The 16,830-nt window shown below is 68.1% G+C and overlaps 2 protein-coding genes across 4 annotated transcripts; one reads left to right on the top strand and one right to left on the bottom strand.

Annotated features, from left to right (window-relative positions):
- The first annotated feature begins 98 nt into the window (after positions 1-98).
- Positions 99-2,649, top strand: LOC121043131 (sphingomyelin phosphodiesterase 5-like). The gene is made up of 7 exons (XM_040494729.1): positions 99-1,046; positions 1,142-1,214; positions 1,371-1,511; positions 1,586-1,675; positions 1,770-1,833; positions 1,915-2,050; positions 2,123-2,649. Exons 1-7 carry the CDS (start codon positions 219-221, stop codon positions 2,213-2,215), a joined length of 1,425 nt encoding a protein of 474 aa, XP_040350663.1. The 5' UTR covers positions 99-218; the 3' UTR covers positions 2,216-2,649.
- Positions 2,264-15,334, bottom strand: OPLAH (5-oxoprolinase, ATP-hydrolysing). 3 transcript variants are annotated; one of them, XM_040494716.1, is made up of 27 exons: positions 15,212-15,334; positions 11,400-11,623; positions 11,130-11,321; positions 10,498-10,597; positions 10,298-10,421; positions 10,019-10,214; positions 9,775-9,940; positions 9,522-9,660; positions 9,359-9,426; positions 8,954-9,219; positions 8,704-8,816; positions 8,442-8,612; positions 8,117-8,254; positions 7,892-8,030; positions 7,659-7,771; positions 7,278-7,429; positions 6,486-6,646; positions 6,301-6,402; positions 6,044-6,218; positions 4,312-4,496; positions 4,040-4,186; positions 3,811-3,945; positions 3,521-3,670; positions 3,272-3,429; positions 3,019-3,179; positions 2,725-2,822; positions 2,264-2,471 (listed from the first exon to the last, which is right to left on the bottom strand). In XM_040494716.1, the coding sequence occupies exons 2-27, from the start codon at positions 11,568-11,570 to the stop codon at positions 2,325-2,327; spliced, it is 3,867 nt and encodes a 1,288-aa protein (XP_040350650.1). In that variant the 5' UTR covers positions 11,571-11,623; positions 15,212-15,334; the 3' UTR covers positions 2,264-2,324. The 3 variants fall into 3 exon arrangements, with proteins under 3 accessions (XP_040350650.1, XP_040350651.1, XP_040350652.1); XM_040494717.1 differs by lacking the exon at positions 15,212-15,334 and adding an exon at positions 12,136-12,204; XM_040494718.1 differs by lacking the exon at positions 15,212-15,334 and adding an exon at positions 11,847-11,988.
- Positions 15,335-16,830: the final 1,496 nt, after the last annotated feature.

Below are 16,830 nucleotides of genomic sequence, written 5' to 3' on the forward strand. Positions count from 1 at the left end.
CCAGACTCCGCGCGGGAGAGGAGAGCGCGGCTTCCCGGCGCGCCGGTTGCCGCCTGCGCCCGCGCCCCAGCGATCCCGGGGCACAGCACCTACGCCGTTCCGCGCACCGGTGGCGCCACGTAACCTTGACCCCCGTGACACCCCCGCAGCTCCCGCGGACGCACGCCGGCAGCGACTGGGTCGCAGGGGCGCCGCGAGGCGGAGGAGCCCCGCACATCATGCAGACCCTCCCGGACTGGCCCCCAGCGTCCGGGGCCCCACGGCCCTCTCCCTTCCCGCACCCGGGACTGCACGCCCTCCACCGCCTGGCTCGAGCCCTGCTCTTCCCGGCTTACTGGGCCCTGGACCGGCTGCTGGGCTGCTGCGCGCCGAGCGCGCGCCCGAGCGGCCTGCGGCGGCTGAAAGCCGCTGCCGGCGCTGGGGCCGCGCTGCTGCTGCTGCTGCTGGTCGGCCTGCCCCTGGCCCTGCTCGGGCTGCCGCTCTGGCTGCTCCTGCAGACCTGGCGCCGCCCCTTCTGCTACCAGCCCCCGCCGCAGTGCTGGGAGCCCCCAGCGCCCTGGCGCCCCCCCGCCGAGCCCGCGCGCTGCTTCAGCTTCCTCAGCGCCAACCTGTGCCTGCTCCCCGACGGGCTGGCGCGCTTCAGCAACTTGAAGCACAGCCAGCGGCGGGCCGAGGCTGTGGGCGCCGCGCTGCTCGCCGGCCTGCGGCCCTCGCGCTATGGGGCCACTGGCAGCAGTCCGCCGGGGCCGGGGGCGCCCTGCGGAGTGCTGACAGCCGAGGTGCCGGCAGGTCTGGAATTTGTGTGCCTGCAGGAGGTGTTCGACCTGCGCTCGGCGCACCGCCTCGTGAGCCGCCTAGCGCCCAGTCTGGGCCCGGTGCTGCACGACGTGGGCTCGTGTGGCCTGCAGCCCGGGCCGCACCTCAAGCTGCTCGGCAGCGGGCTGCTGCTGGCCTCGCGCTACCCGCTGCTGCGCGCCGCCTTCCGGTCCTTCCCCCACGCACGTCGCGAGGACGCGCTGGCCTCCAAGGGACTGCTTTCCGCACAGGTACCTGCCCAACCGCCGCGGCGCCTCCTGGCGGGGAGAGGGCTGGCGTGGGCTCGAAATGGCGACGGTTGCTGGGGCCCTCCGTGGTGTTGCAGGCGCAGGTGGGCATCCTGGACGGGCGCCGCGTCGTGGGCTTCCTGCACTGCACGCACTTGCATGCGCCGAGTGGTGAGCCCGAGGACGGGATCGTCGGCGCGTGGGCAGGCCGTCTGGCCTCTCCGCGCCCCCGACCGTTGGTTCACTGCCCGGGGCACCGCGAGCCCCGGGGAGGGGGGGGGGGCGGGGAGCGCGGCCCCGCTGAGCCTTCCGTTCCCGCCCTCGCAGAGGACGGGCCCTTGCGCTGTAAACAGCTGACGCTCCTACTGGACTGGATCGAGCAGTTCGAAGCCGAGAGCCGCGAGAGTGGCGAGGCCGTGGCCTTCAGCGTGCTCCTGGGCGACCTAAACTTCGACAACTGCTCCTCAGGTGAGGGCAGGCTGCGGCGGGGCGGGGGCGGGGCGGCCTGGCCCCGCCCACCACGCGCTGATCTCGCCCGGCAGACCACGCGCAGGAGCAGGAGCACCAGCTCTTCGGCCACTTCCGGGACCCCTGCCGGCTGGGCACGCGCCGGGATCAGCCCTGGGCTCTGGGTACGGGGGCAACCGGGTGGGGAGCCGACCTGGGTGCGTGCGGTTCGAGGACCGCGGCTGCCGCTGACACCGCCCTCCGCCCGCCCTCCCCCAGGCACAATACTGAGCACCTCCACCCTCCGCCACTCGGTGGCCTGCTCCCCGGAGATGTTAAGGAGGTGAGTCGCGACCTGGGTGGGGGTCAGACGCCGCCCGGAACGCCGGGGAGTCCTGGCCTTGGTGACACCACCCCTCCTCAGGGCCCTGGAGCAGGAGGAAGGGCGCCGCCGCTACCTGGCGGGCCCTCTGGGCGGAGGCCGCCGGGCTGAGCCCTGGCGGGGCCGGCGCCTGGACTACATTATGTACCGGGGAGCGGTCGGAGGCCCGCTGAGCCCAGTAAGTGCCAGAATTCAGGGCGCTGGGCCGGCTGCAGCTAGGGCGACTCCTCAGTCTGACTCCCGCCCCCAGGAGGTGGAACAGGTGACGTTCAGCACCGCCCTGGCGGGGCTCACAGACCACCTGGCCGTGGGACTTCGCCTCCGAGTTTCCGTGCCCTCCTGACGCAGGCTCGCAGGCGACAGTTGGAAAGACGGACGCGGACGCAGAGCGTGAGCCTGGCCGGCTGCCGCGGGAACGCGGTGACTTCGCTGTTTATTGTGGGGGCCCTCCCTCACACCGCCTCCTGGGCTCTGCGGTACTCGTAGACGCTGCCGCGCTCGGAGAAGGCTGGGCGCTGCGGGGGCGACCCCGGCGGTGGGGCGGGGTCCTCCGGGTCCCCGTAGCCGCCCCCGCCTGGTGTGTGGAGGCAGAACACGTCCTGTGGAGCAGAGGGACAGGTTCACTGCGGGCGTGGACGCCCCCAACCCTGCCTCTCGCCGCTGTCCTATCCCCACCGGGGCAGCGCATTCGTGGCGGCCGGCCTGGCCCACGGAGGCCCACTGCGCGCCCTCTCCTTCGGAAACCAAATTAAATTCAGACGCTGGTTATTTTTGCAACTCTGCTCACCCTCTGTGGAAAGGGGGCCGCTGGAGGGCGGACGGGAGTGAGGAGGGACAGATGTCAATCCTTACCCCGGGGAACACGGGCACCGACGTCTTTCCGCCCAGATTCACCGTCCGGCCGTCCTTGCGAATCAGCAGGTTCAGGCCCCGGGCTCCGGGCTCACCCCCTGCGGGAAGAGGCAAAGTGAGGCTGGCCCGGAAGGCAAGGAAGGGAGGGGCAGAGGCGGCGGGCGGGCAGAGGAAACGACTCCGTGCAAGAGGCAAGGAAGGGAGAGAGGAGGGGGGGCCAGAGGGGAGGACACCGTGCAGGAGTGGGTGGGTGGGTGGGGCGGGAGTCGGGGATCCAGGGACGCTGCCGCTCACCGTGGAGGCCGTATGGCCGGAAGGCGCGACGCTCGGTCAGCACGGACAGCAGCGCCTCCTCGCGGAAGAGCAGCTCGCGGACGACGCCGTCGCCGCCTCGGAAGCGCCCGCGGCCCCCGGACCCCTGCCTCAGCTCGAAGCGGCGCAGGATGACTGGGTACCTGCGCGGGCCAGGGGGTTCAGAACGGTCCACCCGGGCTTGGGCTCCTGCTCCCCGCCCCGGCCCCGCCCCGGCCGCGCCCGCACCACTCACCTGCTCTCCAGGATCTCCGGGTCGGTGATGCGCGTGTTGGTCATGTGGCTGTGCACGCCGCTGCGCCCGTGCCAGCCGGGGCCCGCGCCCGCGCCGCCCGCCACCGTCTCGTAGTAGCCCATGTGGGCGTTGCCCAGGGTCACGTTGTTCATGCAGCCCTGGCAGGGGCGAACGGCATTTGCGCTAGGCTGGAGGCATCCGAGACCCTCCCCGCCCGCGGCCCCAAGCGTGCCCACCCACCCGCCACACCTGGGAGGCGGCGCAGGCCCCAAAGGCCCCCAGGATGACGTCCACCACGCGCTGCGACGTGAGCACGTTGCCACCCACCACGGCCGCTTCGGGGGACGGATCCAGAATGCAGCCTCTGGGAATCACGACGCGCACTGGCGCCAGGCAGCCCTGAGGTGGGGGACGAGGGAGGGCAGCTCTCAGGGCCGTTGGGCAATAAACGTCGCCCTACCCCCGCACTCCTAGACCAGTCCGGTGTTGGGCCGACCCCGCCCCCAGGCGTGCTCAGGGACACAGCACGCGCGGCACACCTGGTTGAGCGGGATGTCGCGGCCCACCAGGCACCGCAGGCAGTAGATGAGGGCGGACAGCGTGATGGCCCGCGGAGCGTTGAGGTTGCCGAACACCTCAGGCCCCGTGCCGCTGAAGTCAAACACTGCGCTGCCCTGCCCACGGGGTGGGGGTGGGGGAGAGAGGCGGGTCAGCAGCAGCCCTGCGGCCACACGTCGGGTGCCCACGGCCCCGTTGCTGCGGCCTGACCTGACTCAGGTTGATCTGCACGCGGAGCCGGATGGGGGAACCATCATCCATGTGGTCCTCTGCTGACACCTCCAGGGGCAGGCCTCGGGCCTGCCGGGAGGTTCCAAAGGCCCGCAGCATATCTCGCACAGCCAGCTCCGCGTTAGCCTGGCAGACAGGAAGTTCAGCGGCAGCCACGCTGCCTTCCAGGTGGGCGAGGGCTGCCCACCTCCCCGCCTGGCCGCCAGGGGACAGGTACAGAGCTGCCCCCTGCTCCTGCGCCCTAGGCCCACCTGAATGTGGCCCATGTAGGCCTGCACCACATCCAGGCCGTACTGCCCGATGAGCTCTCCCACCAGCTGGATGCCCTTCTGGTTGGCGGCCACCTGGGCGCGGAGGTCCGACAGGTTGTCGTGCAAGTTCCTCGTGCCGCTGCAGCCGGGAATCTTGCCTGGGGCCTGCAGGGCCTCAGTTACCGCTGCACGGATGGGGTCACCGCTGAGCCACCCTCCACCCGGTCGGATGGGGGGCTGCGCTGCCCAGTGCCCTGATCCATACCTCCTACTCCTCTGCTGGGCACTATGGGGAGTTCCCCACGTTGGCCCTTCCCTGGCCCCCCACAACCCTGCTGACACCCACCCCCGGCACCCCCAAACCCACAGCCTCCTGCCATCTGCTCAACCTTCTTCCCAAAGCCCAGCCCCCCAGGGCACCCTAGGCTTTTCCTGTGACCTCATGGGAACTGGAGGTGCCTGAGGAGGAGCAGGGGGGTCCTCTTACCTTTAACTCCTTCTGCCCCACTCCCTCCTGCCTTTTCTGGGCTTCCCTCCCCACTCCCAGGAGAAGAAACACTTCCCCTGACCCGCCCCAACTCATACTGCCCTCAGTCCGATGGCCCTCACTGGTCCCCTCTCAACCACTTTGCAAGCGCATCAGCTAGCTCTCTGGGCCTCCTGCCCCACCTCCAAACAAATTTGAACCAGGCCTCCGCCCCCTGGCGAGCCCCAGAGACCCAGGCAAGGACTCTCTCCCTAACCTAGGTTACAGTATTCTCTGAGGCTCCCTGGCCACTGCGTCTTCTGTCACGTGCCTGCACATATCCCTCCCATGATCCCTGCCCCCCTGCCCCCTGCCCCCTGCCCCCACCCCACACACTGACCAAGGGAATGACCAGGCCTGGGTCACTCTCTTTGTGTCCTCCACCCACGGCAGCCTGTGGCTCTGTCACCCCCCCCCCCCCCCCCATCGCCCATGCTGCCTCCTCCCACTCCCAGATGCCTGCCTGGGCTCCTAGACACCTGCAGCCTCAGACCAGCTCTGTTTTCACTGCCCCTGTCCCTGGGCTTCTGTCCCAACTTCACTGCTCTGGGCCGACTCAGTGGCACAGCCTCCCTCCACCTTCCGGCTGTCTGAACTTGACTTCTCATCTTCATCCCTACATCCCATCAAATACCCACCTTGATCTCCAAAACAGTTGTCCCTACCTACCTCCACTTCTGTCCTGCTTGAGGGTCAGTATCATTCAGCACAGCTGCAGCCGCCCTCTACCCCACTCCCCACTCCAAGCCTTCAACCCCCCATCTACTCTGCACATGGGCTGGGGGCTTTCATGGTGTAGGGCAGACCAGTGCAGGCCCAGGAAAGTTCTCCGCGAGTCTGCAGGCCCTGGCCCCCGTCCTCACTGCTCTGTAGCCCACAGACCCAGTGCAAACACAAGGCAGACACCACCGTGAGCAGCTGCTGACCTTGAAACAGCCCCTGTCCCTCCTGTGCCCAGTCCTGTGACTGTCCTGGCCAGCTCCCCACCCCCAAAACCATTAAGCCTTCCTGGGCCCAGAAGGAGTTCACCTCAGTGCCTCCGATCATCTTTGAAAGATGATCTGCTACCACTCTGGGGTCACTACGCGGCTCCCCCAGCCTCAAGGCAGCCCTCCGCCACTCGCTCGCTGCCACAGCGCCCCAATCGGCCTGGTCCACTGAACCCTCCCCCGACCTCGAGGTCACTCCAAGCCCACTCCCACTCACCCTCCTCTTGGAAGACTCCTCCCTGGACGAGTTTGAAAGACAGAAAGACGGCGCCCTCCTGCTGCAGTGTGGTGGAGTGGGGAGGCATGGAGCCCGGCGTGATGCCCCCAATGTCCGCATGGTGCCCACGGCTTGCCACGTAGAACACAGGCCGAGTCTGACCCGGCCAAAACACCTGGGGGTGGAGAGCGACCGTGAGCTGTGCTAGCAGCCCGCGCCACCCCCACCCCCGGAGACACCCAGGCAGCGGCCTTCACCGGGGTGATGACGGTCAGGTCTGGCAGGTGGCTGCCCCCAGCGCTCGGGTGGTTGCTCAGCAGCACGTCACCAGGGTGGAGGTCGGCCCCCAGGTGCTGGATCTGAGACCAGAAGACACTTGTGGAGGCGGCAGGGGCGGAGGCGAGGGGTGGGGTCAGGGAGGCCGAGAGGTGGGCCGCCGAACCTGGAACTGTACGGTCTCCTGCATGGCGCCCAGGTGCACGGGGATGTGGGGGGCGTTGGACACCAGCCCCCCATCGGGCCCGAAGAGGGCACAGGAGAAGTCCAGACGCTCCTTGATGTTGGTGGAGATGGCTGTGCGCTGCAGGATGCGGCCCATCTGCTCTGAGGGCACAGAATGAGCGGGCACCCTCTGGCCCCGCCCCACCCGCGGCGCGGCCCCGCCCCGCCCGCCCACCGGCGCGACACACCCCTAGAGGACGAAGAGGCAGGACTGCTGCCTTCTGACACCCAGACCCAGGACCCGAAGGCGGTGGTGGCCCGGCGGACACAGCGAGGCTGCAGACGGGCCCCGTGTCTTGCCTGTGTGAGAGGTGCCCCCCCCGCCCTTCCTCTCCATCCCTGCTCAGGGCCTCACCGAGAACCCGGTACCCCAGGTCAACTCTCCACCTTGCTTAGCACAGCAAGAAATCGGTGCTGAGGCACAGGATTCGGGGCGAGCAAGCCCCAGCCGACCCCGCGTAGAAGAGCTCACGGGGCCGAGCCTCTTTCCGTCCACAGACAGGATGGCGATCTCAGGCCCCATGGCTGCTGGCGGGAGTTAGGTGCTCCCACTGCCCAAGGCCAGCTGGTGCAGTGGGGCTGGCCGTCCCAGGGCGGCCCTGGCGCCAGCGGGGACTCCACTTCTGCCCCTTCCCTGGGTCACACTTTGTCTCTCTCTGCACGGCCTGCCAGCCACGTGCCTGCACTAGCTCTGCCCAGGGAGCAGGGCCGTGGGGACCGGGCAGCCACTCACCAGCAATGCTCATGAAGCGGTGAGAGAAGATGGACAGGTGGATGGGGTCAAGCTGGGCGCCCACCAGGCTCGGGACCTCAGCCCCCACAGAGATGCGGATGTCCCCGGTATCAGTCACCTCTGCCTGGCAGCCTGGCTCCACCAGGATGGTGCTGAAGGCAGGGGTGCAAGAGGCTGGGGGCGCCGAGCCAGACCCCCCCCTCCCGTCCCAAATAGGGACCCCACGTCCCCAGGCTGGGGGACACCCAACGATAATGGGACGCCAGAGTCCTTTCTGTTCCTGTAACCTCGGGCCAGAGAGCCCCTGCAGGGCCCCTGAGCTCACCCAGGCCCCGGCAACTGTACCCACCATGGCCCCACCCTGGCCAGGCTTCAGCCCACCTGTTGCTGTCGATGATGAGGCAGGGCCCCTGAAGCTTGTGCCCATAGGCCAGCTCTCCCAGCAGGTACACAGGGGTCTCCTGGTAGCCCCCCTCAAAGTAGCACTGGGTCATCTGAGGAGGGCGTGGGATGAGTGAGGTTCCTAGGTGCAGCCCCTCCCTGCCTCTCCCCCTCCACACGCGTCCCCTTGTCCCTGCGGGTGCGGGTGGGCAGGCCGAGGCAGAGCCACCCACCTTGTCTATGCGGGGAGGCCCGGTCTGAGCTCTGGGAACATCCTCGAGGCGAAGGCCGCTGCGGCCAGTGCCCCTCACACGCACGTCGTCCACCACCACCGGCCGGTCGGGGATGACGAAGCCAAACTCTCTCATGTACCTGCACGTCCGCCAGCCCCGAGAAAACGATCAGGGCCGGGCCGGTAGGCCACCCGCCAGGGCTCCCGGGACGCAGAGCTCGCATACCTCTCCACAAAGGCGGCCCCAAAGTCGCCAGCACGGGGCGAGCGGGCAGCGGCCGGGTGCCGGTGGGCAGACACCATGAGGGCACAGTCTGTGCCCTGATAGCGCAGATGCAGGAAGCTCTCGGTGCTGATCTGGGACCTGCAGCAGCGGGGCGGGCGGGCCACTCACACACGGTGCCCCGGGGACTCCCGTCCCGCGTCCGCCAGCCCTCCCGGACCGCGCCACCCGGCACGTCGGGCAGGAAGGCCAACTAGGGGGTGGCTGGGATGCTGCCAGCCCCCTGCCTGGCCCAGCTCCCCCCTCCACTGCCCCCTGTGAGCCCCACCTGGGAAAGCCCTGGGCCCGCAGGGCGTCCACACACTGCTCCTCCAGGCGGCTCAGCCTCTGGTCCAGCTGCACAAAGGTCTCAGGTGCGTAGGGCAAGGAACACGGCTCCTGTGCCTCGTGCACCACGTCCGCCAGGGCCAGCCCCAGCGCTGACAGCAGCCCGCTGTGCCTACGTAGACGGGGGGCCTCGGCTACGTGGGGGTGCCTCCCAAAGCCAGCCCCCCACCCCCGGCAGGCGTACTGTGAACTCCCAGACGTACCTGTGAACGTGCACAGTGTCCATGCCCAGGGCTCGAGCAATGGCGCACGCGTGCTGCCCGCCAGCTCCCCCAAAGCAAGCCAGCACGTGGGCCGAGGGGTCGTGGCCTCTTGCCTGGGAAGCCAGAGGGGGTCGGTGGCGCACCCTGCCCTGTCTGGCCCCCCACCCCTCACCCTGATGGGGTTGCCTGAGTGGGAGGTGAGGGGGTGGGGGGGCAGGGCAGGCGAAGGCGAGGGCAAAGGCGAGCATACCTGCGTGAGTGCGCGGATGGGCCGGCACATGGCCTCGTTGGCCACACGCACGAACCCCATGGCCACCTCCTCCAGGCTCAGCGGGGAGGCCGGGCAAGGCCCGTTGGTCAGGAAGCTGTTGACCTCAGCGGCCACGGCCTCCAGGGCCTTTCGGGAGGCCTCAGAGGACAGTGGCTGGTCCTCTCCCGGCCCAAAAATGCAGGGGAAGGAGGCAGGCAGTAGGCGACCCAGAACCAGATTGGCATCCGTCACCGTCACGGGGCCCCCTGGGAGGTGTGCAGGGTGTGGGGGTTGGGGGCTGGGCAGCAGGGTCAGGGCTGAAGGGCGGCGGGGTGGGGGTGGGGGGGCGGAGGTAGGCCTGGGCAGCGTGCGAAGGGGCCTGGCGGGGCAGGTACCAGCTCTCACCTTTGCGGTAGCAGGCGGGGCCAGGATGGGCTCCTGCAGACTCGGGCCCCACCACAAAGAGGCCGGACCTTTGGGGCAGGGAGGATGGGACTTAGAGGTGGGTTGGGAGGCAGGGCTGGGGGCCGGGGGCAGGGGAGTGCCCAACCCAGGCGCAGGGGCTGACCTGAAGAAGAGGCGGGAGCCCCCACCAGCTGCCACTGTGTTGATGTCCAGCTGAGGGGCCTGGAGGGTGACACCAGCCGTGCTGGCCTCAAAGACATGCTCAAACTCCCCAGCGTAGCGGCTCACGTCGGTGGATGTGCCTGGAGGAGAGAGAGGTGGGAGGAGTCACCGCACAGACCTGGACGCCCAGCGTTGCTCAGCCCCCGGGGCCGCGGTGGAGACTCCTCCTGACCCCACCGGTCCGGCCTCCGTACCTCCCATGTCAAAGCCGATGACGGGCTGGCCGCCTTCCACCCGGTAGGTGGTGGCCGAGTAGCCAACCACACCCCCAGCAGGGCCAGAGAGCACAGCCCGGGAGCCGCTGAAGGACTCCATGGGCGCCAGGCCACCATCGGAGCGCATGAACAGCACCTGCACGTCCTGTGGGAGAGCGGCAGCCAGTAAGGGGCCAGGCAGGCAGGGGTGGGGCGGGCGGAGCAGGCCGGCAGGGGGCCTCACCTTGAGCTGGCCCTGGAAGCCACGGCGGAAGCCCTGCACGTAACGCTGGATGGTGGGGGTGAGGTAGGCATCGGCACAGGCCGTGTGCCCCCGAGGCACGATGCGCACCATGGGCATGGTGTCCGAGGACAGTGACACGTGGGTGAAGCCCAGCTCCCGGGCCAGTGCGCCCACCTGCTGCTCATGCTGGGCCCACCTGTAATGACAACCCCACGGCGCTTCGCCTCTTGCCCACGGCCTCCGGCCCACCGCCCAGAGCCCCGGCCAAGCCACGCTCACGTGTAGGAGTGCATGAGCACCACGGCCAGGCTGCGGACACCTCGGGACAGGAGTCCCTCCAGCTTCCCACGCAGAGCCCCAAGGTCCACAGGCTGCTGCACCTCTAGCAGGTCCCCCGTGCGGCCTGCCGGGAGGCCCGTTACCATCCGTCAAAGGCCCACCCTGCTGCCCCCGTGCCCCCAGCCCTGAGGCACCCGCACCTTTGACAGGTGTCCCTGCACCTGGCTCCCCGCGATACAGCACCACGCGCTCGTCCACCTCCAGCACCTCTTCGTACAGCACCTCAGGCATGGGCACGGCCTGGGGACAGGCAGAGGCTCAGAGGACACCCAGGCCCGAGGGTCCTTGCTGGGGTCCTGCGCGGGTGGGGCAGTCCAGTCCATAGGCCCAGGAGACACAGACGGGGCCAGCCCCAGCAAGGCCCCCCCACCCCCAAGGAGTGGCTGTCTGCCCCCAGGCACCTGAGTGCAGCCAACTGCCACCCCCGCAAGGGCAGCTCCCTGGAGGAGCCCAGCAGTCGGGGTGGGGGTAGGGGAGTGGGAGAGTGGAGGTGGCTCCTACCCCTCACCCCGAACAGTATGTCTTGGGGTGCTCCACACCCAGGATCCAGGACAGGGCATGGTGACAGACAGGAACAAGACGTTGTGACCTCTCTGAGGGCTTGGGGGACAGAGTGCCTGCTAGGAGTGTCTGGAACCTTCTCTCCGCCTATAAGCTGCTAGCCTGGGGCCAACACTGACCCTTCCAAGGGCTGCCCTCCCGAGGGGCCAAGGCATCCCTGGGAAACCATGAGCTGCACGATGCAGCCACCAGCTGGAGTGGGTGCGCTCACCAGGTCAAAGAGGTCCTCTCGGGCCTGGGTGCCCACGTGCAGCAGGTCTCGGAAGCCACGCGTCACCAGCAGCGCCACCCGCTCCCCCCGCCGCTCCAGCAACGCGTTGGTGGCCACCGTGGTGCCCATGCGGATGCTGGCAATGCGGCTGGTGTCCAGCGGCTGGTCCCGCGGCAACAGCACGCCTCCCTCCTGGGAACCACAGGGTCCGGTGTCAGGCCCCGGTCCCAGGTCCCTCCCCAGCCCACCCCTCTGCCCTGCCCTGGCCACCTGCTCCAGGATGCAGCGGATGCCCTCAGTAGGGGCGTCTGCATAGTTGGCGGGGTCCTCTGAGAGCAGCTTCAAGACCCTCACTTGCCCCCCGGGGCACTGGGCAAAGACATCTGTGAAGGTGCCTCCACGGTCGATGGCGAAATGGAAACGCCCCTCGGGGCTGCCCATGGTGACAGGGCTGGAGTCCAGCAATGACTCTTCAGCCGGCAGTCCTGGGAGAACTGGACGGAGACAGCAGATCAGGCGACAGGCCCGGGGGTCACCCGCGGCTTGGTAGCCTTGGGCAGAGCCGGGCTGAGGAGAGCAAGGACGGGGGGGGGGGGGGGGAAGGTCGGAGGAGGCGCTCGGGGCTGAGCCCGGGGCTGCAGGCCCAGCTCAGAGCGCCGCCTGAGGCGCGGCCGCAGCCGGGCAGGTGGGGGCGCCAGACCTAACGCCCCCCGTTACCCGGTCTCAGGGCCCCGGCTTGCGGCGCAAATCCCCGGACCCGCCAGAGGCGGAGGCGCCCCGGGGAGCCCACGGGCTGGTGGGTCTGGGCTCCTATAGCACGAGGAGGTACGGGGGCTGGGGGCAGGTGACTTCCCCAGTCGCTCGACCTTGGGGCCCAGGCCGAGTGGGACAGGGGGCACGGGGCGGGGCCTGCGCCGGGGAGGGGGCGGGGCTCGCGGCCGGGGGGGCGGGGGCGGGGAGAAGCGGGGAGAAGCGGGGCGCTGGAGGGTCCGGGTGCGGGGCCCACCTGGAGGGTCGGCTCCCAGGCGCTCGCGGTCCGCTCGGGCCGCGCTCCCTCCCGGCCCTGCCCGCCGCACCCCCCCCTCCCCCCGCCCGGAAGCGGGGCCCGCCCCCTGCCCGACCGGTCCCGCCGCCCACGGCCCTCCGGGTTGCGTCAGGTTCGGCTCGCCGGGAGCCGCCTCCCTCCTCCGCCGGGAGCCACGCCGGGGGACCGCGGGGCGCGGGGCCGAGCTGGGCCAGGGGCGGCTCCGTGCTGGCGCGTCCCCGGCCGCCGGCCACCTCGGTTCAGCCGGCCACTCGAGGTGCCCCGGGGAAGGCGGAGCAGGCCACCCTCCGAAGAAGTAAGAGCCCAGACGAGCTCGGACTGCACCCTGGCGCGGGGCAGTCACGCCGTGAGGGACGGGGCTGGGGAGGGGGGTCGTGGAGGGGCCGCGGGCAAGGGCCCCTCCGCAGCCGTCAACCCCGCTGCTGCCCACCCAGGGCCAGCCTTGCCACAGCCCAGGCTGGGCGCCCCGGGACCCTCACAACATCAGGGCCGATGTCCCCAGAAGCCGTGGCCGGTGCCCTGAAGATGAGGCGAAGCGTGCCCCACCCTGGCCTGTCTCCCCACGGGCAGAAGGTGTCCAGGCTCGGAGTGGACACCAACTGTGCAGGGCCTGGAGCAGGCCGTTTAGAGCTCCCAGGGGCCAATAGAGGGGATGGGGCGAGGGGGGAGACCCAAGCAGAGGGAACAGCGGGTGAAGGGGGCTTCACCCAAGGTGCCAGGCCAGATGGCCAGACAGGCAGGGGCACCCACCCACGCGCCCCAGACTTCCCCCTCCCCTGGGAGCCTTGCTGGCGCTGGAGGCCTGCTTGGTCGCTGGAGGTGAGAGCGAGGTGGGGCCGCACCCCGGGCAGCAGCGGGGGCTCCCTTCTGACCAGCGCCTCTGCAGCCTCTGTGCACGTGGTGGGGGGTGAGGGGTTTGGAAAGAACTGCACCAAGAAAGACACAAGAGACTCAGCGACTCAGGGCAGTGGCAGTGTCTGTGGCCTCCGACCCCACCTCACGCCTTCTGACGGTGGCCCGTGGCCTCTCCCACCAGCGCAGGCTCCCGTCGGTCTCTCCCCACCTCCAGCCCTGCTTGGACCTAGGACTTGAGCTGCCCTGCGCGCGCGCCGCGGAGGATGGGCTGTGACCGTGCCCAGATGACTGTGCCCCCGGCGGCAGGTGCCAGCCAAGGTACTGACCCCAGACCCCCACTCCCTTGACCTCCCTGTCACCTTCCCCATCCCTCACGTCCAGCTGGATGCCTAGACCGTCACTGTGGCCACCGCACAGGAACTTCTACCCTCCCCGGCTCTGAGGTAACCACGAGATGGCGGTCGGCGGCCCCACTCCAGGCAGGACCCCCGCCTGCAGCCCCCACCGTGTCTCCACTCACGCCTCCACAGCAGGTGCATCCAGCCCACTCTCCCCCATCACTGGGTGACTGTCCCACCTGCCCGTCTCCGCCAACTCCCCCACGTGGCGTCTTCGTCCTGATGCTCAGCTGAGAGTCCATCCGGAGAGGCTTCCAACAACCCAGCCACACCACCACCCCTGGGGTGCGTACTCAGCCAGGCTGCCTGTGGTCTCAGCCAGGCCTCCTCACTGCATCAGCCTGGCCGCCCCCACGCCCGTCTTCAGCCCACGGCTGGTGACCCTCAGCGCCCAACCGTGTCTTCTAGAGGCCCCGCCCCCACACCCCTCCAGCAGCACCGCAAGCACTCTGCTCCTCAGGGTGCACGTCCGTGGAAGGGCCCCCTGCCACCTCCACTAGCCTCCAGGCTCACAAATCACATCAGGCAAGACCAGAGAAGCCCCCTGAGCCGCCCCAGTGCCCAGGCCTCTGGCCTCCCTGTGCGTCCACCCGTTCCCCACTTCTGTCTCCGGGAAGCCCCTTCTGCATGGGGTCCTGACCCGCCTCACCGACTCCCTCCTGCCAGCCTCCTTTACCACATCTTCTTGGCGCGTGTGTCCTGAGAAGTTCCCCTCTGCTCTGCCCTGAACTGTGTCCTGCCTAACTTCCTGTACTGAAGCCTACCGGACCTTAGGGGGGTGACAAAGTCATGAGAATGGGTCCCAATGATGGCATTAGTGCCCTTATAACAAGAGACGGAAGGGGTTGTCTCCAGAATGTGAGGACACAGCCGGACAGTGGCCAACTCTCAGCCAGCAAGAGAGCCTCGCCAAGAACCGTGCCGGCGCCCTGATCTCCGACTTCCAGCCTCCAGAACTGTGGGAAGTGGATTGTTGAAGTCGTCAGCCTGTGGTGTTTTGATGGAGCAGCCCACACTCCCTGAACCGCCTCTCCAGAGACCATTCTCTGCCTGTTAACATCTCCGGGCCCTCAGAAGCAGGGACGGGACACTGTGCCAGGACTGACATGGCCCACACGCTCCCTGGCCACTTGTATCTCCCGGTGGATCTGCACAGCCAGAGGCTTCCGGGAAGCGTGGTGCCTGTCCCCATGAGAGCTGGGGTCCCCTCAGCCTGACTGTGCCAGGGGGAGCGCCCCAGTTGCACTGCTCAAACCCTAGGAACTGCCTTCAAGTGCCACTTTCCCACCGGCACGCCCAACCCGCCCAAGTATATCCAGAGCCCCCGGCACTGTTCACTCCCCCTTTCAGCCAAGCCTGTGATTTCTCACCAGGAGAACGACCCCGACCTAGAAGACCCTCCTGGTCCTCATCTGCTCTCCACTCCACCAACGCTGGCCTTAGCACTGTGCCTCAACACACTCGACCCGCTGACACCTCAGGGCCTTTGCACGGACCATTCCCTCAGCTCTACCCCAGCCTTGTGGCTCCTTCACTTTGGTCCAGTCCTGCTCCAATGTTACTTTCTCGGAGATGTTACTTTCTCCCCGCTGCCTTCCTAAAGAGGCCCCGGCCCCCGTATCACTCCTCAGCACCTTCTGCACCTGACGAGCCATCGCCCCATGGGAGCAGGGACCCCCTGCCCCCCCTGCCCCCGCCGCTTTCCCCTGTCTTGGCACAAGCTTGAATGAGTGAAGCCTCGTGGGCATCTGAGAAGAGCCCCCGCGGGCCCTGGCGCTCCTCACCTCTTTCGGCATCCTTGAACTTGATGGTTCTGCGCCGGGGCAGCCGGGGGCTGGTGGCCACCTCGGCCAGGAGCCCGGAGCCACAGAAGCCCAGGCCTCTGCCCCGGGTCTGGAGCACCAGCTTCAGCTCCTGGTTCTCCTGGATGAGCCGCACAAGCCGTCGCAACTCTTCATTCTCCTGGGCCAGCCGCTGGATCTCCCGCCGCAGACCCTCGTAGCTGCTGAGGGGGGACATGCCCGGCAGCAGGGGGGGCAGCTGCCAGCAGCTGTCGCCTGGCCAGGAGTAGCGGACCCCGTCATTGTGAGGTCAGCGGCCGCCCCTGCACCCGGGCCTCAGCCGCATTCCGGGTGTCAGAGCCAAGGCCCCTTGAGCAGGGCACACCTGACCTCTGACCTCTGGTCCCTGAGGGCCAAATGACTAGAGGAGCCCAGACCTGCCGAGAGCCTGGAGTCCTTCTGGGATGCCCCTCTTGGAGGACAGAAGCTTCTTTATGCCAGCCTGGCACAGAGGTGCTGCAGGGAGGTGCTGCAGGGAGTGGGAGTAAAAGCCTCCCCATCCCCCATCTGGCTGCCCACTGGCCCCCAGCTGCAGCATCCCCCCCTGCCCGTGCCAGCTCACGGGGCTGGGCGACGGCTCGGTCCCCAAGGTGGTCACACAGCCAGCAGGACATCTCAAGGGGTCAGGACAGTGGCTGTTTGAGCTGCCCCACGGGAGGGGCGCCTCTGGCCTAGAAATAGCAGGAGCTGCACAGCGAGGGGGGGGGGGGGGGGGGCCGGGGCCGGGGGGACGCAGCTAAGTCGGCAAGTGCATCAGGACAGGGCTGGAGGCACAGAGATGGGGCAGGGATGGCAGGGGGCAGCTGTGTCAGGTGGAGGGCAGGACGCCCGGAAAGTATGCTATACCCCGCAGGCCCCACGGCACGCCCCCGCCGCAGGGGAACCACCCCAAAGAGTAACCACCCAGCTTACATTTTAGAGCATACGAAGGACTTCCTTCTTTCATGCGATGTGCCCTCTACCGGCACAGCTCTCTGCTTCCGCTGTCATTGTCTGTCCTTTCCTTGTATTATGATTGGCGTTTACTTCGCCATCATCTCCTGCCTGCTGACCCGCTCAGCACAGTTGCCACTTGTAGACCCGAAGTCCTCCTGGGATTTGCACGCCCTTCCCCGGCTGCTTCAGTGTGGCCTGGCCAGCTCCGGGGGTCTTCACAGAGCAGACTGCAGGGGAGGCTGACAGCAGTGCCCCAGGGGACGGGGTGGGACCCGTGCTCAATCTCAAAGGATGTGGTGACAATTTTAATAGTTCCTATAACTAGGAAGTGTCCTGATTCTGACCATGATGGAGTAGAGTATTTCCGAAAGGACTAGAGATCTTACCTCAAGGGCGTGACAGGCTCAGGGCAGTCGCGGCCGGGACTGGTCCGTGAGCAGAATACTAAGGCCCCCAAGGTCACGGGCCCTGCATAATCCCGGAATAAAATGGATTTTACCCCATGATTCGGTTATTTATGTGGCACAGCTGAGGAATAAAGGGAGATTACCTTGGATGAGACTCACTGAATCAGGTGGGTCCTTAAAAGAATAGGTCTCTTCCTGGTGAAGGAGATTCCATGCCCG

The sequence above is a fragment of the Herpailurus yagouaroundi genome, unplaced genomic scaffold (assembly GCF_014898765.1).
Source record: "Herpailurus yagouaroundi ecotype Mexico unplaced genomic scaffold, PumYag 186, whole genome shotgun sequence".
Classification (NCBI taxonomy): Eukaryota; Metazoa; Chordata; class Mammalia; order Carnivora; family Felidae; genus Herpailurus; species Herpailurus yagouaroundi.

What these genes read in the sequence shown, in the direction of transcription:
- LOC121043131 (XM_040494729.1), top strand. Translation starts at nt 219, where the DNA reads ATGCAGACCCTCCCGGACTGGCCCCCAGCGTCCGGGGCCCCACGGCCC. An exon ending in AGGGACTGCTTTCCGCACAG is followed by an intron (nt 1,047 to 1,141) that starts GTACCTGCCCAA and finishes GTGGTGTTGCAG; the next exon opens with GCGCAGGTGGGCATCCTGGA. An exon ending in CTTCGACAACTGCTCCTCAG is followed by an intron (nt 1,512 to 1,585) that starts GTGAGGGCAGGC and finishes CTCGCCCGGCAG; the next exon opens with ACCACGCGCAGGAGCAGGAG.
- OPLAH (XM_040494716.1), bottom strand. Translation starts at nt 11,570, where the DNA reads ATGGGCAGCCCCGAGGGGCGTTTCCATTTCGCCATCGACCGTGGAGGC. An exon ending in CATCGGCTTTGACATGGGAG is followed by an intron (nt 9,661 to 9,774) that starts GTACGGAGGCCG and finishes TCTCTCCTCCAG; the next exon opens with GCACATCCACCGACGTGAGC. An exon ending in AGGAGTCTTCCAAGAGGAGG is followed by an intron (nt 4,497 to 6,043) that starts GTGAGTGGGAGT and finishes CCATCCGTGCAG; the next exon opens with CGGTAACTGAGGCCCTGCAG.